The sequence below is a fragment of the Neoarius graeffei genome, chromosome 25 (assembly GCF_027579695.1).
Source record: "Neoarius graeffei isolate fNeoGra1 chromosome 25, fNeoGra1.pri, whole genome shotgun sequence".
NCBI lineage: Eukaryota > Metazoa > Chordata > Actinopteri > Siluriformes > Ariidae > Neoarius > Neoarius graeffei.
In genome coordinates, this window is record NC_083593.1 from 52,583,468 (window position 1) to 52,606,290 (window position 22,823).

Genomic DNA, 22,823 nt, shown 5'->3' on the forward strand with positions numbered 1-22,823 from the left:
TCACTGCTTGAGTTTGGGTTGTTGTTGCAGTTGACGCAAGGTTCTGCTCGTCTCTTTGTTCCACACAGACTGGGTCAGCTGGTCCATCTTGGATGCTCCAAGCTGGAGCCATTGTGATGGCGGCCTGCAGAAAAAGATATTCTGGGATTTGAGCACAGTGGCATGACGTGACCTCAGCTCTGTAGACCTCTTGGAATTTGAATTCAAATTTGACTTCAGTGTGGAAGGGTTAGATTACTTTAAGTCATGGACTGAAACTAGTTACTTTAGGTCATGGACTGAAACTAACCTGATCTTGGTACTGACCTGATTCTCTGGTTTTGCTTGATGCTTTGTTGTGCCTTTCCCACTGCCACAGGACTGCCGATCCCAGAACCAAATAATCGGGCCCAGCGCAACTCCTTTGGTGGGTTCACCTCATCAGTCCCCAGTGAGAACTCTTCCCTACTTCTGTCCCCATTTTCCACTAACGTCTCATTATTTTGTACATGAGGAATGGCGTCAGAGCAATCTCCTTCCATCATATGTTCAGTAATGGGTGTCTGGTTGAGCCACCATCCAGCATGCTTCTTTTTTGAGCAAACTGATTTCTGCTCCTGTTCTTGGGTGGACTGTTTAGAAACAGTAACTGCATAGCCTTGGAGGATCTTGTGTATGTTAGTGCTACATGATGGATGGATTTCCATCTGGAATGGAGTGCATGGTTCTCTTTTCTCCTTCAATTTAAATCTTTCTGGTTGTCCATCACTGTTCTGCCTGTTAAGTATCTTTAGAAATGAGCAGCCAGACAGGGCAAGAAATCTTGACTGTTGGACAGATGGCTGGCACTGCTCCTGTCTTCTCTGGAGCCTTGACTCGGAGAGCAAGTGGAGGTCAAAGGGCAACTCAGACAGTGGCCGCAGCAGGAGGAGGAGCTCCTGAAATAGAGATTTACACACTGGATCCTGGGACAAGGCCAGGAATGCCCAGGGGTGGTAGTACTCTGCAATCACATCTATCAGGGAAAATGATAAGGTACATACAGGTCAAAATGTCACATTTTAAAGGGGCAGCTTGTAATATTTACATGCATCACTAAACGATTAATCATTATATCCTCCTGGGAACCAAGAAAAAAATGTGTCTCTCAATTTCTCTTTTGTTGTGATTTCCTTACTAGGAATTTCCCAGCAACCCTCCTAGTCACATGATATATCATTGGAAAGCCCAAGATGTACTCTTTACAACACACCAGGATTCAAGTGAATAGCTTGAAAGAGTAAGAGGGTGTGCACGTAAAACAAATGTCAACTACAGAGGACACAAGTCTATGGGTTGGTTCTCAGGAGGATATAGTTTCAAAGATACCTTGGATAAATTGTGATCTGCAGTACTGACATGCCACAGATCTGGATAGTTACTTAATATTCATCTTCTGATTGATGAATTTACAGCCCTGAAATGAGCTCAGCCCACAGCTGGAACAATATTTAATGTAAGCCTTCAACCAAGCTGTGGAGGTTATTTGTGGGTATGAGAAAAGATTTTCAATGTTTGCACTGCAATTTCAGTTCACTTTGCATGCATCCGAAGGCACTAATCATTACACACTGCTTCTTTAAAAATAAAAAAACAAGCGTTTTAGGATAAGAATCATTGTGTTTGGCTCAATCTTTAATGAAAAAAATACAGAAGTATGATTATACTATTTATTTACTAACTATCACAAGCTGGCCTAGTGGTTCGTGTGTCCGCCTCTTGACCGGGAGATTGCGAGTTGTACTCGCGGTCGGGTCATACCAAAATCCATCATAAAAATGGTAGCTACTGCCATCTGGCAAGGTGCCACAATACAGATGTGAGTAGGGAGTCAAACTATCACAGTTACCAGAAGACCAGCCCTCCACTGTAACCCTAGGCAAGAGGCTGAGGGCTATAGAAGTGGAGATTGGCACCGCCCAATGCACCTTAAGGGCCTGGTTAGTACTAGCCAGGCGACTGCCTGGGAAGACCAGATCCTGGCACAGGAGGGACTTTGACTTACTGACTGACTAACTTACCTATTTATATTAGTCTTTCTAACACCTAGAATTGGTTTATAAAGCATGTAATGCAAGGCACAATACCCAACAACAGGAAACTAAGATACGATGAGGATATGCATTGCTTTCATTACATTTCTTTATTTTATACATGTAGCTATATAATCTGAAGGCCTGAACGATAAGTCGTAAACAGAGCATTAAACTCTTACCCACACAGGTGTGTAAGTGCCAAAACCAAGACTCCAAAGCAGACAAGCTGTGAAACAATACTGTTATTAGCCTACTACAGAGCAATTTATTTCATTTGTACTAAAAGTTAAACATACGTTCTGTACTAAGACTCACTTCAGTAGACCTAAGAAGAAGGCATTAAGCCTCATACTGTGGTTGGTCAAGTTTGAGCACTTCTTAACAACTGAGACCAGACTATGCAGCATGCGTGTGGATGGGCCTGGAAAAAAAAAAGAGTACATAATTATAATAATAATCACAAGCACATTTCATGTGATGCTTTTTAATAACTGACAAACTCCATAAACCCGCTCGCATGCTTGGCCCCCTGTCATCACTCCTTGCTGATTTGAGACATTTCTGTCTTTTATATTTTGATTTATACCTTCCATTTTAATTAATCACAATTGTAAATAATGTCTTTTGATCAATAAAAACAACAACATATCTAACCCTTTCTAAGTAGCACATGTGATATCCAAGGGGAAGGCGCTTTTCATAAAATAACACCATACAAGACAGCCTTAAAAAAATGACTAGCATTCCCAAACCTGGCTGCGTTGATGCCTCAACCACGCTCCATGGCTTATTACTACGTTGTCCAACAATCAAATCCAGCTTGAAGGGTCTCAGCCCATCCTGGAGAATGTTCAGGAAAGCAGGGCAAAGCTGATCTAGGACCAGTTGACTGATTCTGGGACACAGTGAGCTGTTTCCCAATCTAAACTGTGATCAGATTACAACACAGTCTATTATATAAAGTCACAGAATAGTTATCATAAGCATATTTAATTAACTGCTAGACTGGAACGACACCTCTGATCAAGATAGAGCAGCGCTAATTGGATCTCACTGGGATACGTTTTGTATAGCTGTAATGTGATTCATGTTAAATTCATGGGTGAGGTTTTGTCTTTAAAAGTGATTTTGCTGTGTAAAGTCACCGTTCTCGTGATAATACCTTCTCATTAGGGTCTGTGCTGGAGTCGAAGTGGGCTGTGATCAAATCCACTGCTCTGGTCAGAGATTTCAGGATGTCTACAGGAAGCAAATCAGAGGGTGAGACAGAGAGAGAGAGAGAGAGAGAGAGAGAGACAGAGAGAGACTTTATGACAAATGCAGCAGTCTTATAGTTCTGATAGTTCTAGAAAAACATGCTGTTTAATATGCAATGTATCAAAGGTCATATTCAGATATACAGTACAGACAATTTTATATGCATGTATATATACTCAGCCTGTTGTTTATTAGGGCAAATTGAATAATTGTAATTGATGTCCATGCCAGTCAAAACACAGGCAGATGTTAATAAAATAGGATAATCTATTAGCAAGGGGCCAAAACCAGTAAGTCCAACAAGAAACCAAGAGTAGGAAACTAATGCACACAGAACAGGCAAAAACAATCTGATAATAAACCAATGACAGGACACGGGTGGAGACAAGACTAGAACATAAACAAAGGCAAAGCACTCGCTGAGATGAGAACTGTGACTTGCACTGAGAGGTGGAATTTTATATATATATATATATATATATATATATATATATATATATATATATATAGGCGACACGGTGGTGTAGTGGTTAGCGCTATCGCCTCACAGCAAGAAGGTCCGGGTTCGAGCCCCATGGCTGGCGAGGGCCTTTCTGTGCGGAGTTTGCATGTTGTCTGCATGGGTTTCCTCCGGGTGCTCCGGTTTCCCCCACAGTCCAAAGACATGCAGGTTAGGTTAACTGGTGACTCTAAATTGACCGTAGGTGTGAATGTGAGTGTGAATGGTTGTCTGTGTCTATGTGTCAGCCCTGTGATGACCTGGCGACTTGTCCAGGGTGTACCCCGCCTTTCGCCCGTAGTCAGCTGGGATAGGCTCCAGCTTGCTTGCGACCCTGTAGAACAGGATAAAGCGGCTACAGATAATGAGATGAGATTATATATATATATATGAGCTAGCAATTGATTTACATTTATTCAATGTAAACAATTTTTAAAAATCAAATAATTAGCCTAAAGAAGCTAAAGACATTAAAGAACCTCAGTGAGGCTTAAAAGCATCTTTAGAGAAAAAAAGAGGTGTAATTGTCACAATGTTGCTCACACACATACACACACACACACACACACACGGTGCATTAGTCGGTCCAAGACAGGGCAAATTAAAAACTAGGTCACATGCACCTACAGGGAAGCAGAAGCCAGAGACTGCAGAGAAATTTGAGTCAGTCTCTCGGTCAGACAAAAACACTGCATCAATATGGCGCATGAGCATAACACAGATAACAGATGTATGGTATTACACAAAAATCATTCAGGTGCAATGCAATTAAACGCACAAGTCTATCTTAAATAGCATGTGCAATACACTGATCAGCCATAACATTAAAACCACTGACAGGTGAAGTGAATAACATCGATTATCTCATTACAGTGGCACCTGTCAAGGGGTGGGATATATTCGGCAGCAAGAAAGAGAACAGTTAGTTCTTGAAGTCGATGTGTTGGAAGCAGGAAAAATAGGCAAGCTTAAGGATCTGAGTGACTTTGACAAGGGCCAAATTGTGATGGCGAGATGACTGGGTCCGAGCATCTCCAAAATGGCATGTCTTGTGGGGTGTTACAGGTATGCAGTAGTTAGTACCTACCATAAATGGTCCAAGGAAGGACAACCGGTGAACCAGCAACAGGGTCATGAGTGACAAAAGCTCATTGATTCGCATCAGGCATGAAGGTTAGCGCATATGGTCCAATCTCACAGAAGAGCTACTGTGGGATTGGACCGTATGGGCTAGCCTTTGGGACTTCGGACTAGCCTGGCATAGGCAAATGGAGTAGAATGATAAAATTATGCTCAGTATTCAAGGATTATCAATATGCAACAAATAAACACTTGAGAGTATGCTGTTATAGGAAAATAATCAACGATATAATTATGTAATGTGGCCCAATGTTAAGCAGAATCACTGTTACCACCTTGAAATTGATTATTTCCCTATAACAGCATTTCTTAAAGTGTTTTTTTGTCCTCCTATACCACAGCAATTTTTCAACTATTACAGTTTTTAGTTACTTATGACCAAGATCAAAGCTCCAGGGTCCATGGCTTTGTCCTGAAATCAGGTTACTGTCAGTGTCGTGGAGTGCTCTGTCTGTGTCTGTGTCTTTGCTCTGGGTTCACTGGTTTCCTCCTACCTCCCAAAACATGCCAGCAGGTGGACCGTCTCTGCTAAGGTGCCCACAGGTATGAATGAATGTCTGAATCTTGACCTATGATGGGCCAGTGTACCATCCATAGTCTATTTCTGCCTGATGTCCAGTGTTCCCAGGGTTGGCTCTGGATCGACTGCTAGTCTGACCAGGATAAAGGAATTACTAAAGATGAATGAATGCATAATAAAGGTATTGCTACAAGAATTGAAAACCTCAAAGATCAAACATTTCTGAGTTTTTTATAAACTTGAACATCCATTCATCCATTAGCCATAACCGCTTATCCTGTGCAGGGTCATGGGTAAGTTGGAGCCTATCCCAGCTGACTATGGGTGAGAGGCGGGGTACACCCTGGACAAGTTGCCAAATCATCGCAGGTCTGACACATAGAGACAAACAGCAATTCACACTCACGTTCACACCTACGGTCAATTTAGAGCCACCATTTAACCTAACCTGCATGTCTTTGAACCATGGGAGAAACTGGAGCACCCGGAGGAAACCCACACAGACACAGGGAGAACATGCAAACTCCACACAGAAAGGCCCCCATCGGCCACTGGGCTCAAACCCAGAACCTTCTTGCTGTGAAGTGACAGTGCTAACCACTACACCACTGTGCCACCCAACTTGAACATCCATGTAAATAAAAATAGGATAGTCCAAATGTCAAATAAATATTTGTTCTTCTCATCTCATTATCTTTAGCCGCTTTATCCTGTTCTACAGGGTCGCAGGCAAGCTGGAGCCTATCCCAGCTGACTACGGGCGAGAGGCGGGGTACACCCTGGACAAGTCGCCAGGTCATCACAGGGCTGACACATAGACACAGACAACCATTCACACTCACATTCACACCTACAGTCAATTTAGAGTCACCAGTTAACCTAACCTGCATGTCTTTGGACTATGGGGGAAACTGGAGCACCTGGAGGAAACCCACACGGACACGGGGAGAACATGCAAACTCCACACATAAAGGCCCTCGCCGGCCACAGGGCTCGAACCTGGACCTTCTTGCTGTGACGCTAACCACTACACCACCGTGCCGCCCATATTTGTTCTTTAAACCATATAAAGTCCTAATGTATTATTTTTCACAATTCCATGAGCCCTACAGATGCAGGCATTGTCAGCTTGGAAGAGATCACACCCATCAGGATAGAAATGTTTCCTCAGCTCACCTTTTCTCTGCAGCAGATCAATAGGAAGAAATTTAGTGGAGGCGTCTGGGGATGAGCAGAACTCTTCAGGTGGTCTATCAGCCAGAAAGGATGAGTCACCATGCTGATGATGTTCTTTCACGAAGAAGCCTGTACATACATAGCAGGATAGCTGAAATTACCATTAGCAGGGTAGCTGTATTTAGCATATCCAAAACCATAGAGATTGCATCTATTTAAAATGTTAATAAAAGCATACCAGGTAGCTTTTTTGATCCAGAGATGTGAAAATCAGCAGTGTTGAGTTCCCCATTGGTTTGGGCTTGATGAACAGCATCTGAGTTGCTTCTTCCAGCTCCAGGAAGTATAAGGGAGGTGTCATAGGCCAGGGATGTCACTGAGGTAATGGCTGGAGACAAACTATAATGAGGTTCTGGTGCTAGACATTTCAGAGGTGTCTGATGTGAGCCAGCTTGCTCAGGAAGGAAGTTCTGTAAGTGTTTATTGGGAAAAGATTTGAGAGACATCTTTTCCTGGCCAGTCACACATTGTTTAAGGGCTGGATAGGTTTGAGCTAAGCAAGTATCCTGTGCTCCTGGGCTCTTATCAGGCAGATTGGGCTGCATGGTCTTTTTGCTTCTGTATTTAAGGTCTGGGTTAGCCTGGAAGAACAGTGGGCTGGGTGGAGCCCAATGGGGCCTAATGTGAGGGGGTGGGGTACAGGTAGAGCAGGTATCAGAGCATGAGGGTACTTCTGGATGAATGGAAGAATCGTTGTCCAAAGATAAGAGTGCTAAACGGCTGGGTAGGTCAGTGCTTTTGGATGCACCTTGTTTGCGGCTCATGTAATGGTTTATCAGGGAGCCCAGGGCTTTGCTGGATTGCTTTCCTGATGGTGGTTGAAGGACAAAGGGTTGGATGGGTAGAGATGTAGGTCTCTGTGGTTTAGTGTCATGCACCATGTCTAGGCTTGGTTCAGGAACTCCTGGGTAAGCAAAGAAACAAGCAGGGTATATTATTTCCTCTGCTGAAAATGAGTGAAAAATACTAGTCTTTATTAATCCTTGTTTGGTGTAAGCCACCTTAGTGTTTTGGTGAAGTATTTCATCAATCAATATACATCCAAAAAGAGCCAGTTAATAGGCCATTCATTCAATTATTCAACTTCAGGGAGTGCTTTATTATGGTTAGAATTATGGTAGATTTAGAGCCTATCCTAGGTGCAAGGTGATAATACACCCTGGATGGGATGCCAATACATCACAGGACAACATGCACATGTACATTCACACCAAAGACAATTTATTGTAGCCAATCCACCTTTTGAGAGGTGGGAGGAAATTGGAGCACTCAAAGGAAAGCCACGTGGACACAAGGAGAACATGCGGCATGGAAACTCTATACAGACAGTAACCCGAGCACAGTATCAACTCATGGAGCTGTGAGGTGCCAATGCTACCTGCTGTGCCACCATTCTGTCCTAATAGAAAATTAAACATGCAAATTAAATCACACCTTTGATTTGCTTACCCAATGGTGGCATGCCAAAAGTTTCAGAGCTCCCAGATCTTCCAGATTCCTTCTCAGTCTTACTTGCAACTAAGGTTACATTTTGTCCCAAAGGAGTTTTCCTTTGAACAGGTGAAATGTTCTGGGAGAACCAGGAGCTAGTAAGATCTTCCTTGTTGTTTTTCACACCTGATGGACTTCTCTCACTCTTTTTGTAGCAGGCAAGCTCTGCAAATGAGGTTTTATGCTGATTCAGCACATGTGAGGTTACACTTATCTGGCTTGGACAGCTCAGCACACGGTGCAGACTTTCCTGCTTTGGTAAGGAATGACATTGTTTGTTAATCCAGCTCTGAGATACTCGTGTAGCACTGGTGTATTCATGACTCTTGGGTTCAGGATCTTCACACTTGTCATGATGCGTCTTGGTGCGAGTCTTTCCTTCATTTATTCCCTTTGAAATCTTTCTGGTTCTTTTGTTTTTCTTCAGCTCTGTGTCCTCATCAGCCTGGGGAAGAAGAATATATACACAAACAAGGACAAACTAAAGAAAAGTAAAAGAATAGAAAATGAAGAACTACAAATTTATGATTACCATACCTGGAGGTCCCTTTGGTTGACCTCAACCACCTCCCTATCTTCTGTCTCTGGTTTTTTGAAGAGAAAATATTCTGTGGGTGGTGTCATGCTTCCGTGGCTGTGAGCTTCTGAGCAACTTGTCAAAGATGACCACGCCGGACTAGTGGCAGACTGAGACGAGAGGTCACAGGTCACCAGCTTGTAATAATTGTTGGTGTATGTGGTCAGCTGACCTTGACAGGGAGTGAGATTAGAAGTATCCTGAGATGACAAACTGTTACAATCAGCCTGGTAGATGTTACAGTTTGGATCAACTCCACAAGGAGACCAGCCCGGAATTAGCTTGAAGTCCTCATCCTGGTGCATGGACCCTGATCCTTGGGACTGTTTGGCAGGACTGTCCAGGTCGTATGGTGTAGCAGGGACTGCATTATTAGTTTTGTTGTAGATGGCACTGAAATTTACCAGCACCCCATCAGAGCTGTTGCAAGAGGAATCACTGATGTAATCGGTCTGGTTTTGATTCAAAGGTTCGCAATCTGAGGAGCCATTAGTTATATTAGGACCATAACGATAGTACTCATGTTCCTCAAAAGTTTCCTTCTTTTGAACATATCCATCACAGTCTTTTTCATCAGCCCAGTCTTGCTCCTCACAGTCCATTAGAATTGGGGTGTCTTCATTATCCTTGCAAAGTTTCAGCCCAGACTCCGGAAGGATTTGTGTGTCATGTCTGACCATGCCAAAATGCTCCAACATTTTAATATTATGGTTGCATGCAGTGGTACGAACAGTGCACTGGCTGCAACAAAGCGACCTAGGATTTGTGTCATACCTCAGGGTCTTATCCTTGGTCTCATTTGAATTTCCATTTGAATGCTGACGAAATGAGTACTCCTTACAGTACTTCTGCAGGTTGCTTGCATATGTATCACAATTCTCCTCAGCCTCATTAACCTCTGATTCAATAACAAACAGGTTATGAAAACGCAGAGTTGTAGAGGTATATCCTCTTGTGTTTCCAGAACCAGGATCTGAGATTCCTGCCCTTTCATTGGAGCTGGACTTGCCAGTGCGACCCTGGAAGTCACCATTCAGTGCTTCATTTGGGAGGTTTTCCCTTTCAGGCAGTGAGATACTTTGAGTCAGACTCAAAGAGCAGGGCCGACTCGGTCTCGATCCTGGGGTATAAACCTGACAACCCACAGACTGACCATGAACCAGAGGGATGTGTCGGACAATCATGGTTTCTCCAGACAGGTTATCAGAAGTAGCCATTTTTCATCAAAGGAACAATCAGGAGTAAGTAATAAAAAAAAAAAAACAGAACGAAGCAGCAACTCCTTTAACTACATCATGCTGCATTTCCAGGAATACCTAATAAACAAGAATTGATTTGATGTGTCATTCGATTTGATAGGAAGTCTGATTTGGTATACAAAGATCACTTTACAAGACATCCCATGAAACAAAAAGACATTTAATAATGTTTATGCTAGAACATTGTCACTTATGCTTTATAATATACAGTATGGCAAACAAAATCTTGGGCTTACATCACGGTACAATTGGCGATTGCATCAAATCTCACCTAGCCATTAAGCTCCATCTATAAAATGAGAGTCAACATCCCATGGAGTCTCGGACTCTGGGGTGAACGCCAAACATTTCCCCATCACTCACACATGCAGCCGCATAACTCTGAGCATTCGTATCATACTGAAATGTTCACTTACCAGGAGAAAGGCATAAAAACAAAGTGACAGCAGGATTAGTTTCCCTCAGACTTCTTTTGGTTTCTCACGCCCACCACTTACTGTTTCTCTCGCCAGTCTCCTTTTCCTCCACCCTCTCCTTCTTTCTCTCCATCTCTCAGCACAGCGGTTCTGCACCCTCCATAGTCCTATGGCAACAGCATCAGTGATGGCTCTGAGCGTGCTCGCTGATTTGCTGAGACTTGTGTGGAAGGCAGAGCTCCGTCAGCTCTCGGCATGGGGGAACTAAATGCTGACTCACACAGCTGTGATGCCACAGGACTCGGGACAGGAAACTCTGATAGCTCTGTTCCAGTAACACACTTATGGTTTGGCTTTGGTTGTAAGTGGAAGCACAAAAATGAATATTTTGGGCTCAGAGTATATATGGATTTCAACTTTTAGTATCCAGTTTTATTAAAATGGCTCAGAGTGGAGATTTGTTAGTGTCGCATACTTAGGGAGGGCAAATCAAACAGAAATAACATTAGAGAAATGTATAGTGGACAATGGTCACTCACTGGCCATTTTATTAGCAACACCCATCCATGTGCTGTTTGATGCACTTCTGTAATCAGCCAATTGCTTGACAGCAGCACCATGCATCAAATCATGCAGGTACAAATCTTCAGTTAATGTTCACTTCAAACATCAGAATGGGAAAAATTGTGATCTCAATTTTTGTGTGACTTTCTTTCACTGTGGCATGGGCGTTGGTTTGAGACAGATGGACTGCTGGTTTGAGTATTTCAGAAACTGCTGATCTCCTGGGGTTTTCACCAGGGCTTTGAACCAGAATTTTTTTCCTATTGGTTTGTTCCGAACAGAAACGGAATTTTAACGTTTCCGGTTTTGGGTTCCACCATTAAATAGACGTTCCCGAACCGGTTAAAACAAAAAAATTTCGTTCCCGGAACGGTTAATTACGTTCCCTGTCAGCTGTTTAACAAATGGCTATAAAATTATGTCTCTGTCTCATCCAGCTTAAGCCAAATGTAGGCTAATTCTATTACAACCTTCATTAAATAAGACAAGAAATAATTCAAAACAATTATTATTTCAAATGTTGGCGATTTGGATTCTCAGTATGTCTTCCCATCTACACAAACAGAAAAAGTGCCAAAAATGAAAGATAATTCGTTTAGTGTGTTACCAAAGGTTAGTCAGGCCCTATAGAGGGCTACCGCATGACGTCACCGCGCCGCGAGATTTTGTTAGGCGCCATATTGGAAGACCAAGTACACATCTATGCAAGTACATACATACATAAAACAAACTACACCTGAAATGTAGCCAGGGCCGGTTCTGCCCTAATCTGGACCCGGGTGCAACATCGCGCAACCCCCCCCCCCCCCCCCCCCCCCAAAAAAAAAAAACAAAACACCAGTCTAAATCAGGACAACCATCACATAACTATAAACATTTTATATCAACTATTTTAACTAAATGGGCTATAATAAATAAGCCTGCAGGCAGCCACGGCGGGCTGCCTCAGAAAAGTAACCATTCAATGACACAACTGAAAGCCTGCAGCCACGGCGGGCTGCCTCAGAAAAGTAACCATTTGTCCTACCTTAAAACTCGTTTTGCATTTTCTGCCTCCTTTTTTGTATTTTCGACCCTCCGTTTATTTTCTTTCCTTTTCTGAAAACCCGATTTGTGTCCAGACATTTTGTTCTGCTACCAACGAACTAACTCGTCAGGTCTCGTCTCTCGAGCCCGCGATGATTCCCGTGGGAAGGGCAACAATTGATACATTTTTACAAACAGCCAATAGGGAGGTTGCAACGTTCAGGCTCTTCTTTGCTCAGACACTCAGTAATGCACTTACTGAGTAATGCACTTATTCACTTATTATCACGTGGAGATGTGATAGTAGTCCACCTTCCCGCTCTCTCCATTCAGTCAGCGAACGTCACACAGGAAGTGAACCCCAGCGGGTCATAGAAACTTGCGCAGGAGAAGAATGACTTTTTTTATTTGTAGGCTACGGAAACTTTGAGGAACGAAATAAAAACCGGTATTAACCGGTTACCATTATTTTTAATAAGCGCTTCTGTTCCAGAACATAAAAAATAATAAAGTTTCTGGTTTCGTTTCTGTTCCATGTGAAATAGAAAAAGTTCCCGGTTTTCGTTTTCGTTCCTTGAACCAGTTCAAAGCCCTGGTTTTCACACACAACAGTCTCGACAGTTTACACAGAATGGTGCGAAAAACAAAAAACAAAACATCGAGTGAGTGAGCGACAGTTCTGTGGGTGGAAACAAACACCTTGTTGATAAAAGAGGTCAGAGGAAAATGGCCAGATTGAGCAGTTTGAGCTGCCAGGAAGGATATAGTAACTCATATAATCACTCTTTACAACAGTGGTGAGCAGAAAAGCATCTCAGCATGCAACAGCAGAAGAACACATTGGGTTCCACTCCTGTGAAGAACAGGAAGCTTAGAATCAAGAACAAGTTCCTATTAAAGTGACCGGTGAGTGTATAGTTGTAGTCATGTGGTAATAAAGTGTAATCAACCTTAGCAACCTGATTAGTGCTTTTAATTACCTGTAGTTTTGTCTGATTAAAACATTATATCCACACATTAAAAACCACTATAGATGGAATTGTGTACACCGCGAAAGATGATCTCTGAGCAAGATAGTATCTTGAATATTCATCTAATATTTCTGATTAGAAAATTATTATAAAGGAAATATAAAATGATTTAGCCTGTTTTTTTTATCAACTTTTATACATTTCAAAGTTTATACACAGTCTTTTTCTATTGGCTGAAAATATTTCACTTTGTTCTAGAAATAAATGCTTCAAATGTGAAAAATTATCTGCCAAAAGAACACGATGAGATCAAGCTTCACATTGTTAACGCTTATCTACAAAGAGGTTTAATGACCATATAATTGTTGGTTTTCTTTGTAATTTTATTATAGTATATTAGGAATTTTTCTATCCGCATTCACTGTATATGAGCAATCGTGCACTCTGATTGGCAACTCTACTATTAGGCTATCAGCTCATATACCATGAGTAGAGAAAAACAAAATGGCGGAGCGTGTTGCTGAACCAACCGAGGATGAAGTAAAAAGTCTATTCAAAAACAACAACCACCCCCCCCCCCCCCCCCCCAAAGTATTTGATGGTAAGAACATATGGGTTTTTTTCAGGAATTATTATTACAGCATTTTTCACAAATTGCTCTTGTCATTTCACCGGTTTGTTTACATTCGAAGCAGAAATGATTTTGTCGAAAGTTTTTTTTTTGTATAAAGTTTTTGTTTATTGAATTTGAAGAAAAATATAAATAAAAATGCTCTGTTTGTCAAAATCCAGTGAATGTGGATAGGATAAAACAGTTATTCCACTCAATCTCGTCGTACATGGCTTATAGACAACTCAGTGCTACGCACCTCGTCGGCTATCAGCTCATGTATGACTTGATTTCGTGGAATAACTGTTGATTATCTCATTACAGTGGCACCTGTCAAGGGGTGGGATACATATGCTCGATATATTTGACTGTATTCAAGATAAATTCACTTGTTCAGATGTCAGTGCCAACTGTTTTTTCAGTGTAACCGAGGATGAGGAGTGTATGATACATAGACAAGCATTATTTCTGTTCCAGGAGGCTGTGCTTAACATTTAAAATGTTCTATGAGTGAAATGCAAGGAAGAAAATAAAGCTCAGAAAAAATAGCTGAATACTATTGTACATTTAAATGATGAGATTAATATTTGAATAGATTGATAGTGTTCATAAATAGATGTTTTCTCTATAAATTGCTGATGGGCTATTTGTGTTGTAGGACTCAAGACCAGTCTCAAGACCACTTTTTGAAAGTCTCCATCTTGTCTCAGAATCAACCTCATTTTTACTTGATCTTGTCTCGGTCTTGGATATCAAGGACTCAGGATTTTATTTCAAGACTGGTCAAGACCATAATTGCAGGGATTTCACTAAACTGCCTGTGCATTGTCTGATTTATTTGTGAACATCGTTACTGTAATTGGATGTAAAACATCCTCCTTCAAATGTGACCAATAACGTGACACATTGCTAATTTGAAACTTTTCTTCCTGTTAATGACCGTCACCCCTCCCCCACACCTTCACACCCACTGGTCTGGTCCTGGTCTTGACTTGGTCTTGGTCTTGACTTGATCCCAACCCTTCAAAGTCTTGGTCTTGTGTCAGTCTCAATACATTCTGGTCTTGGTCATGGCTTGGCCTCGGTTTCGGTGGTCTTGACTACAACACTATCATTAAGTAACCTATCGAATAATTCTCCACATACTTCATCTTTCAGCGTCATCAATTTGATCATGATCTACATTATATACAGTATAATTGAAAGACTTTAAACTGCCAGGTTATTTGTTGTTTATGGTGCTTTGTTTTCTGTCATATCACTTTTTCTTTTTCTGCTGCTGATATTGAGAAAGAAACTTTCTTCATCATCCATCATCATCCTGTATCAAGACACATCACTAAAAAATATGACTTGCACAAAACTGCATACAAAAATCATTTACACTGTAAATATACACTACCGTTCAAAAGTTTGGGGTCACCCAGACAATTTTGTGTTTTCCATGAAAAGTCACACTTTTATTTACCACCATAAGTTGTAAAATGAATAGAAAATATAGTCAAGACATTTTTCTGGCCATTTCGAGCATTTAATCGACCCCACAAATGTGATGCTCCAGAAACTCAGGCCCTGTCCACACGGCAATGGATTCAGGTGAACCTGATAAAATTGTTTATCATTTCGGCCTGGCGTCCACATGGCACCGGCGTTTTGGAAAACGAAATCTTTTGAGAACGGGTTCCAGAGTGGAAAAATCTGGCAACGGCCCCGTTGCGAAGTCGTCTGGATGAGTAGAACGGATTTGTTTACGATGACGTCACAATCACATGACTGTCAGTGCTTCACGCCGGGTAGAAGTGTAATGAACTCGATGCGAGTTGTCAACAAATCCTATAACTTGGTTCATGAAACGCGCTTACAAAATATTTTCACTGTGAATATTTATTGTGTAATGGTGCAAAGTGAGAGAAAGAGAGAGAGAGAGAGAGAGAGAGAGAGAGAGAGAATAGCCCTTAGGGCAGAGTCTTTAGTCCAAACACTGCAGAAGCAGTACCAAACCGCGCACCGCCCGTGCGCTTTCCAAAAACAAAAACAATCCCGCCAGCAAAAATAGGAAAAAAAAAAGGAGCGATCTCACCTCTTCAGATGTTGGTTTAAGTCCGACAATACATTCCTCAAAAAGGGTGTAGAAGAACAAAGTAATCCATCAACATTAGCATTCAATTTATTCCGGACCATTAAAGAATTCTGGAGGATATCAGAATGTTTGCATACCAGCTTCCATCTACCCCCATTCATTCCTCTTTCCGCGTCTTTCGTTTTATGCTACTGATTAATAATCAAAACTTTATGTGGCTGATGCTACAGAAGAAGGGGTTTATGCGCATGCGTCTACTTCTTCTATTGTTCTGGTGTCTCCGATGGGACCGTCTTACAGTGCACGTAGAGGTGTGGCATGTGTATTGCATCGTTTTCAGCAAGCGTTGCGTTGCCATATGAACCTGATATTTTACTGATCCGTTGCCCATGTGGACGCGATATTTAAAAAAAAATCTCATTGCCGTTGTCGTGTGGATGTAGCCTCAATCTGCTCAAAGGAAGGTCAGTTTTATAGCTTCTCTAAAGAGCTCAACTGTTTTCAGCTGTGCTAACATGATTGTACAAGGGTTTTCTAATCATCCATTAGCCTTCTGAGGCAATGAGCAAACACATTGTACCATTAGAACACTGGAGTGAGAGTTGCTGGAAATGGGCCTCTATACACCTATGGAGATATTGCACCAAAAACCAGACATTTGCAGCTAGAATAGTCATTTAGCACATTAGCAATGTATAGAGTGGATTTCTGATTAGTTTAAAGTGATCTTCATTGAAAAGAACAGTGCTTTTCTTTCAAAAATAAGGACATTTCAAAGTGACCCCAAACTTTTGAACGGTAGTGTAGTTAATAAAGTAACAGTAAACAATGCAATCAATCAAGTTTATTTATATGTAAACATTAACAGTTCCAAAAAAAAAAAAAAACACCCAACCTTTTCCAATTCAATCTCAATTCCAGTCCTTTCCATTTGTTACACAACCAGATTCGTTCAAATTCACTCTTTTTTTTTTTTTTCTGGCCTGATTCTGATCCTGGGTCTCTTTCATCCATAACAACATTAACACACAATTCTCATCATGGAAAATCCTAAATCCAACAAAACTATTTATTAAGACATTGATCAGGATACAAAACTCAACATTTCATTAAAAAAAAAAAAAAAAAAAAAACAGCTAGAACACCAAGAAACATAATTAAAGTCCAACACACAAATATGACAAGCTAATAGCATTTATTTTAACTGAATTAAACAGTATCAGTACGCTGAAGGAATCCGTATGCATTGCAACAGAGTAGGAAAAAAACTCACGAGCTTTATAATATCACACATTCATAGTGGTAGAAGCAGAGTGACACTGCAGTTCTAAAAAGCCACAGCTTTGCAGGATTTAACATTTCACCTGCCATAAACACACCTGAGATGATGTACGAGTACGTTCACATTTTTGAAAATGAGGCAAAAATCACAAGCATGGTTCAATCCGTCGTCCTAGCAATAAAAGGAAGATATGTACAAAATAATTCACTGTAAAAGAAAAAAAGCTGATTTTGATTTTTTTTTTTTAAATGATAAGATAATGATAAGAAGAAACATCGATGTCATTTCTGTCTAAACAAATTCTACACTGGCTTTGCATTTGACTTTAAACAACATACAAGAATGTTATATAATAAAAAATTCAAAATTCCTGTCGCGTATTTTAAACATGGAGTTGCTTTAGGGGGAAATATTTATTTTACAGATTGCACACACTGCAAAAAATTATATCTTAGCAAGTGAAAATATCTTGAAAATAGTTAAAACAGGGCGGCACGGTGGTGTAGTGGTTAGCGCTGTCGCCTCACAGCAAGAAGGTCCTGGGTTCGAGCCCCGGGGCCGGCGAGGGCCTTTCTGTGTGGAGTTTGCATGTTCTCCCCGTGTCCGCATGGGTTTCCTCCGGGTGCTCCGGTTTCCCCCACAGTCCAAAGACATGCAGGTTAGGTTAACTGGTGACTCTAAATTGAGCGTAGGTGTGAATGTGAGTGTGAATGGTTGTCTGTGTCTATGTGTCAGCCCTGTGATGACCTGGCGACTTGTCCAGGGTGTACCCCGCCTTTCACCCGTAGTCAGCTGGGATAGGCTCCAGCTCGCCTGCGACCCTGTAGAACAGGATAAAGCGGCTAGAGATAATGAGATGAGATAGTTAAAACAATCTAGCATTTCCTATTAGAAGAATACAAGACACCAATTCTGAGGTTATTAAGCCTAGTTCTAGATTGCAACCAACTTATTCCAAGATGTCTTGTCAAGTAAAAATATCTGTCCATGCAGCAAGATAACTTCACTAGTATTAAGTAATTTTCTCCTCAAATTCAGTTTTCAATTTTTTGCAGTGCATAATTCTCTTTAAAGAATTTTTTAATGGACTCATCGCAGGTCTTCTTCCACTATGAGCTCGTCTCAAAATTGTGCCTGTGGTTCTCTTCCAAAGTGTGTCACTAAACTACATGCCCACAGTGTGTTGGTTCTCAAAGTCACGCTGTCAAGGCCATGTCATGCACACTATGTATATTAGGGTGGTCCCCAAATTTTTCTTTTTAGGATTTTGTTACGACCACCTTACCTTTTTTTTTTTTTTACATTGCCTAAAAGAAGTTATTGTGCGAAATTTGTAATCTGTGGTTGGTAGAAGAGAGCAACTGGACTTGCTTGAAAGTCTTGAAGACGTTTCGCCTCTCATCCGAAAGGCATCCTCAGTTCTGTCTGTCTAATAGGGAGTATCAAGTATTTATCCTCTCATGGATCATGTCTGCCAGTTTTCTGGAAGTCCTCTCATACTCCCGCACTAGTCGAAGGGAACTCATCCCAAAGTGCGTAGAAACATATCTGTGAAGATACTCAGTCGTCCAGGTACATAGTAATCTGTGGTTGGTAGAAGAGAGTGCGGGAGTATGAGAGGACTTCCAGAAAACTGGCAGACATGATCCATGAGAGGATAAATACTTGATACTCCCTATTAGACAGACAGAACTGAGGATGCCTTTCGGACGAGAGGCGAAACGTCTTCAAGACTTTCAAGCAAGTCCAGTTGCTCTCTTCTACCAACCACAGATTACTATGTACCTGGACGACTGAGTATCTTCACAGATATGTGCGAAATTTGGTTAAGATTGAACAATGTTTAGAGGTGCCACAAAGCCATTAAAGTTTTCACTCAAGACGCAATATAAAATAACGTGGCTTATTAACTGTTTCATATTAATACAAACAATACAGTAATATAACTTCCTGTGTTCAAAGTAACAATAGCTATTACTTGTCTGTGATTTTCTAAACCCTTCGGTATTATGGTATCTTGTGGAGATAAAAGAACACACTAAGGACTTCCCTAGCAGAAGGAAGCTTTCTCCCAGACAGTTCCTTGGAAGTGCGACCAATTAACCAAACATAATTGTCCTTTCTGGTTTTGTGCTTTGCACCACCGGTACTACTTGTATTACTGTTGCTAGCCATCTGAAAAACATAGAAAGAAAAACATTCACAACTTCATCAGCATATTACGATCAGTGCTCATTGTTTAAGAACCCCTTAGTGCATGAAAGTTAACCTTCTATCAGTCTATAAACTCTTCCTGCCTCTTCTTTTTCATAGAAGTGGAATATTCCCTCTAGAACTGTGACTTTTTGGGGGTTTGAGATCTTCTCTGCAACAGTCTACGCACCAACTAATGTTAATGGCTTAACCTCGTGTGGCACCTCTAAATATTAACCAATTTTTCTGAAATTTTGCTTGTTGCCTTCTTTTAGCCTATGTAAAAAAAATGGTAGGGTGGTCGGAATGTTTTGGTAAATTTTTTTTTCCCCCATACATTTCGGGACCACCCTAATGTATATTACTGAAGACTTGTATAGACTCAAATGAAGAAAATAAAAAAAATCAGATCAGATTAATAGTACACCGAACAGCACACTCAGAGGAAAGGTCTATCCGCCCGCTTCCACATACCCATCCATACATCCATGATGGTCTAGTGTCTCTGTGATGGACAGGGTGACACAGTATGCCATCGGTTTTGCTCTTTTGGACTCCTGGACATGAATGACTGTCATATTGTAGGGATCCGAACTCATGATCTCCAAACAATGGAGCAAATCGAGAATTTTTCCGATGCACCACTCAGTTTAGTCGCAAAAATTGAGTGTCTTGTCGACTTACCCAAGTTTCCCCAAGTTGTGAAATTTCTCTCTGAATTTATTTTACAGCTTTAATTCGCACCCTCATGACACCTTTTTTGCTCATTTCCCCTGAAACATCTTGACAAGAGCTTTCTAAAGGCACAAAAGAACTTCTATTTCAACATTTATTAGCTTTTCCTTACTCTCCAATACCTCCGACAACCTGTGCTACCCATCAGACCTCGGATGCAGCTTAAAAACACCTGAGATGAAAAAATACTCTATCGACAAAAAAGAAGATGAGAAAATATGAAATCCTGTATTGTTTGGAATAAATTGTCATAACAAGTCCTTCTTTATACTGTACTAACGATACACTCCTGAAATGTTACGTATTACAGATGTGCTTGAAGCGGAGCGAACATCACTTTTTGTTTGTAAACATCTACACGAACAACGCAGTGTTCACTTTGTCTTCGTGACCCTCCATCGAAGACTCAGAGCGACCCCCAACTTAATGTGCAGTGAAACAGTTAGTGGGAGTGCCCCCTGGTGTTGGAGGAGTTGTATTAGGAGGAAGTGATGCTGCGATATGTTTGTGGAGAGTTCTGCGCTACAGGGGACTCTGCTAAAGGGAAAAGCGTCGGGCGGTTCTTCACGGGTCGGCGCAGGAAACCGCCCGAGGTCACAAGGTCACCATAACCGCGAGCATGCGAAAAGGCATAACCGGAGCGACGGGTGCTGATGCGTGTCCGTTGGAAGCGGGGCTTTTTTGGAGTATCCACGGCTTTGGTTTTGCTGATTTTGTAACGCACCTGAGGGGAGACAGAGACAGAGAGAGAGAGAGAGAAAGATGGACAGATGAACTTCCTTATACGACTTCATATTCTTAGGCTTTTAATTCAGATTCATCTTTATTAATTCCTGTAATGTGTAGCATATGAAACATTTCATGATCCTTTAAGGAAGTAATTTCAGGGTCATTATTTTGGGGAAAGCTCTGTTTAGGGAAGTATTAACCTCCTGGCAAAGGCAACCAGATTTTGTGAAAAAAATATTTCAGTACTTAGCAGATTTTATGATGCCATCAGTCTGAACCTCCTGTGTGTGTGTGTATACTACTGAGGACCAAATATCCCCATCCATCCATCCATCCATCCATCTATCTATCTATCTATCTATCTATCTATCTATCTATCTATCTATCTATCTATCTATCTATTTCGAGCTAGCTTATGCCGCTTTTCCACTACCAACGCGGCTGAGTTGGGCTGAGCCGTGCCGTGCTGAGTCGGGCTGAGCGGGGCTGTTGGAGTTGCATTTCGACTACAACCGCGCTGAACCGTGCTGGCTGGAAGTGGGTGGACACATTGGGTGGAGTTAGCGAAAGTGGGTGGACGTCACGTGATGCTGTTAGGTGGCGCAAACAGTGACATCAGTGACCTTTTAAGCGGCAGTCTCACGACCCGGATAGTAAACAATAAACATGGAGGACATGGAGTCGTTAGTGTTGCTGGTCTTGGTGCTGTGGCTTGTTGTCACCGACAACGCCAACAGATACTGGCAAGAGCGTATAGATGAGGCGAGGCGCATAATTTGTCGTAATTCTTCTTCTTCCGGGTTCACGGTGTTTACAGATGGTGGTTCCCAGCGTGCTCGCGGGGCGTGTGTGGGCATGTGAGGACACTCCTCCTCACCAATCAGTGCACAGGGGAGTGTCTCCTCACGCCCCTAGCCCCACTTGGTATCGGTTTGGCTCGCTTCAGCCCTACTCCAAAACCGTGCGAGTTTTGGGTGCTGAGTAAAGCTGAAGCGAGCTGAGTCGTGCTGCTCTGAGGTAGTCGAAACGCGAGCCGTGTCAGGCTGAAGTGAGCTGAAAAAGGGTAGTGGAAAAGGGCCATTAGACATCATCAACGAGCTTCCTCCATTCTTTATGGTCATTCATGATGTTTTTCAATTCCTCAGCAGGTAATCCAGTGTCTTTCCTCAAGTGGTCAACATAAGTAAGTGCTTATCGTCCCCTCTTTCTTACTCCTTTCTTTGGCTCCCAAAGAAGCGCTTAACTCAGTAATTCCTCCTTTCTCCTCCACATGTGCCCTATAAACTTCAGCCTCCTTACACAGTGTTGATGGTATGCTGCTGAGGTTTCCGTACAGCTCATTGTTCGATCTTTCCTAGAAACACCGAGAACTGCTCTTAGCATTCGTGTGTATGTGCCATCTAATCGATCCTTTGTAAGTGTCCGGCGCTCTGCACCGGACAACAAAACACTCCCAACTGTCGCTGTGAAGAACTGTATTTTTAGCGATCTCTCTAGATTAGATTTCCATAGTTTGTCCATTTTGTTCAGTGCTTGCCAAGCTAGTCCAATTCTTATTTCCATATCCTTCTTGCTAGATTCTATCCACAAACCGAGATACTTAAAGTCTTTAACCTGTTTCAGCTTCTTTCCCTCTAGTGGTCTCAAATCAGCATTTGCCTGGTTGTACAGCATGTACACTGCAAAAAATGATCTGTTGTTGAGAGAAAATATGTTTAATATGGGTGAATTTATCTATTATTTCTTATTAGAAGTTTACTAGAACTCAAATATAAAATTATTTAGCTTACTTTGAGACGCTTTTACTAATTTCAAGCCTTAAATTTTCTTATTATATTGGCAGATTATTTTGCTCATTTTAAGCATTCAATTCTAGAAAAAACAAAATTATCTGCCAATAGAATAAGAAAATTTAAGGCTTGAAATTAGTAAAAGCGTCTCAAAGTAAGCTAAATAATTTTATATTTGAGTTCTAGTAAACTTCTAATAAGAAATAATAGATAAATTCACCCATATTAAAGATATTTTCTGTCAACAAGAGATCATTTTTTGCAGTGTATTCTGTCTTCCTGTAGTTGACATGCAAGCCAATGGCTTCTCCTGCGATTTCCAACCTCAGTAAGAGTAGTTGGGCCTGCTCCACATAGTCTGAAAGTAAGGCCAAGTCATCAGCAAAGCCTATGT

The 22,823-nt window shown here is 41.5% G+C and overlaps 2 protein-coding genes across 2 annotated transcripts in view; both read right to left on the reverse strand.

The window, feature by feature from the left end:
• LOC132873255 (AP-4 complex accessory subunit RUSC2) lies at positions 1-9,991 on the reverse strand. The gene is made up of 10 exons (XM_060908614.1): positions 8,735-9,991; positions 8,156-8,642; positions 6,885-7,610; positions 6,647-6,775; positions 3,217-3,293; positions 2,807-2,981; positions 2,370-2,475; positions 2,234-2,280; positions 307-994; positions 1-124 (listed from the first exon to the last, which is right to left on the reverse strand). The coding sequence occupies exons 1-10, from the start codon at positions 9,989-9,991 to the stop codon at positions 1-3; spliced, it is 3,816 nt and encodes a 1,271-aa protein (XP_060764597.1).
• Positions 9,992-20,388: 10,397 nt separating this feature from the next.
• Positions 20,389-22,823, reverse strand: part of atp8b5b (ATPase phospholipid transporting 8B5b) — a 63,310-nt gene continuing 60,875 nt past the window's right edge. Inside the window, exon 28 of the mRNA XM_060908615.1 lies at positions 20,389-20,634. Coding sequence (XP_060764598.1) covers positions 20,389-20,634 — 246 coding nt within the window. The remainder of the gene's footprint in view (positions 20,635-22,823) is intronic.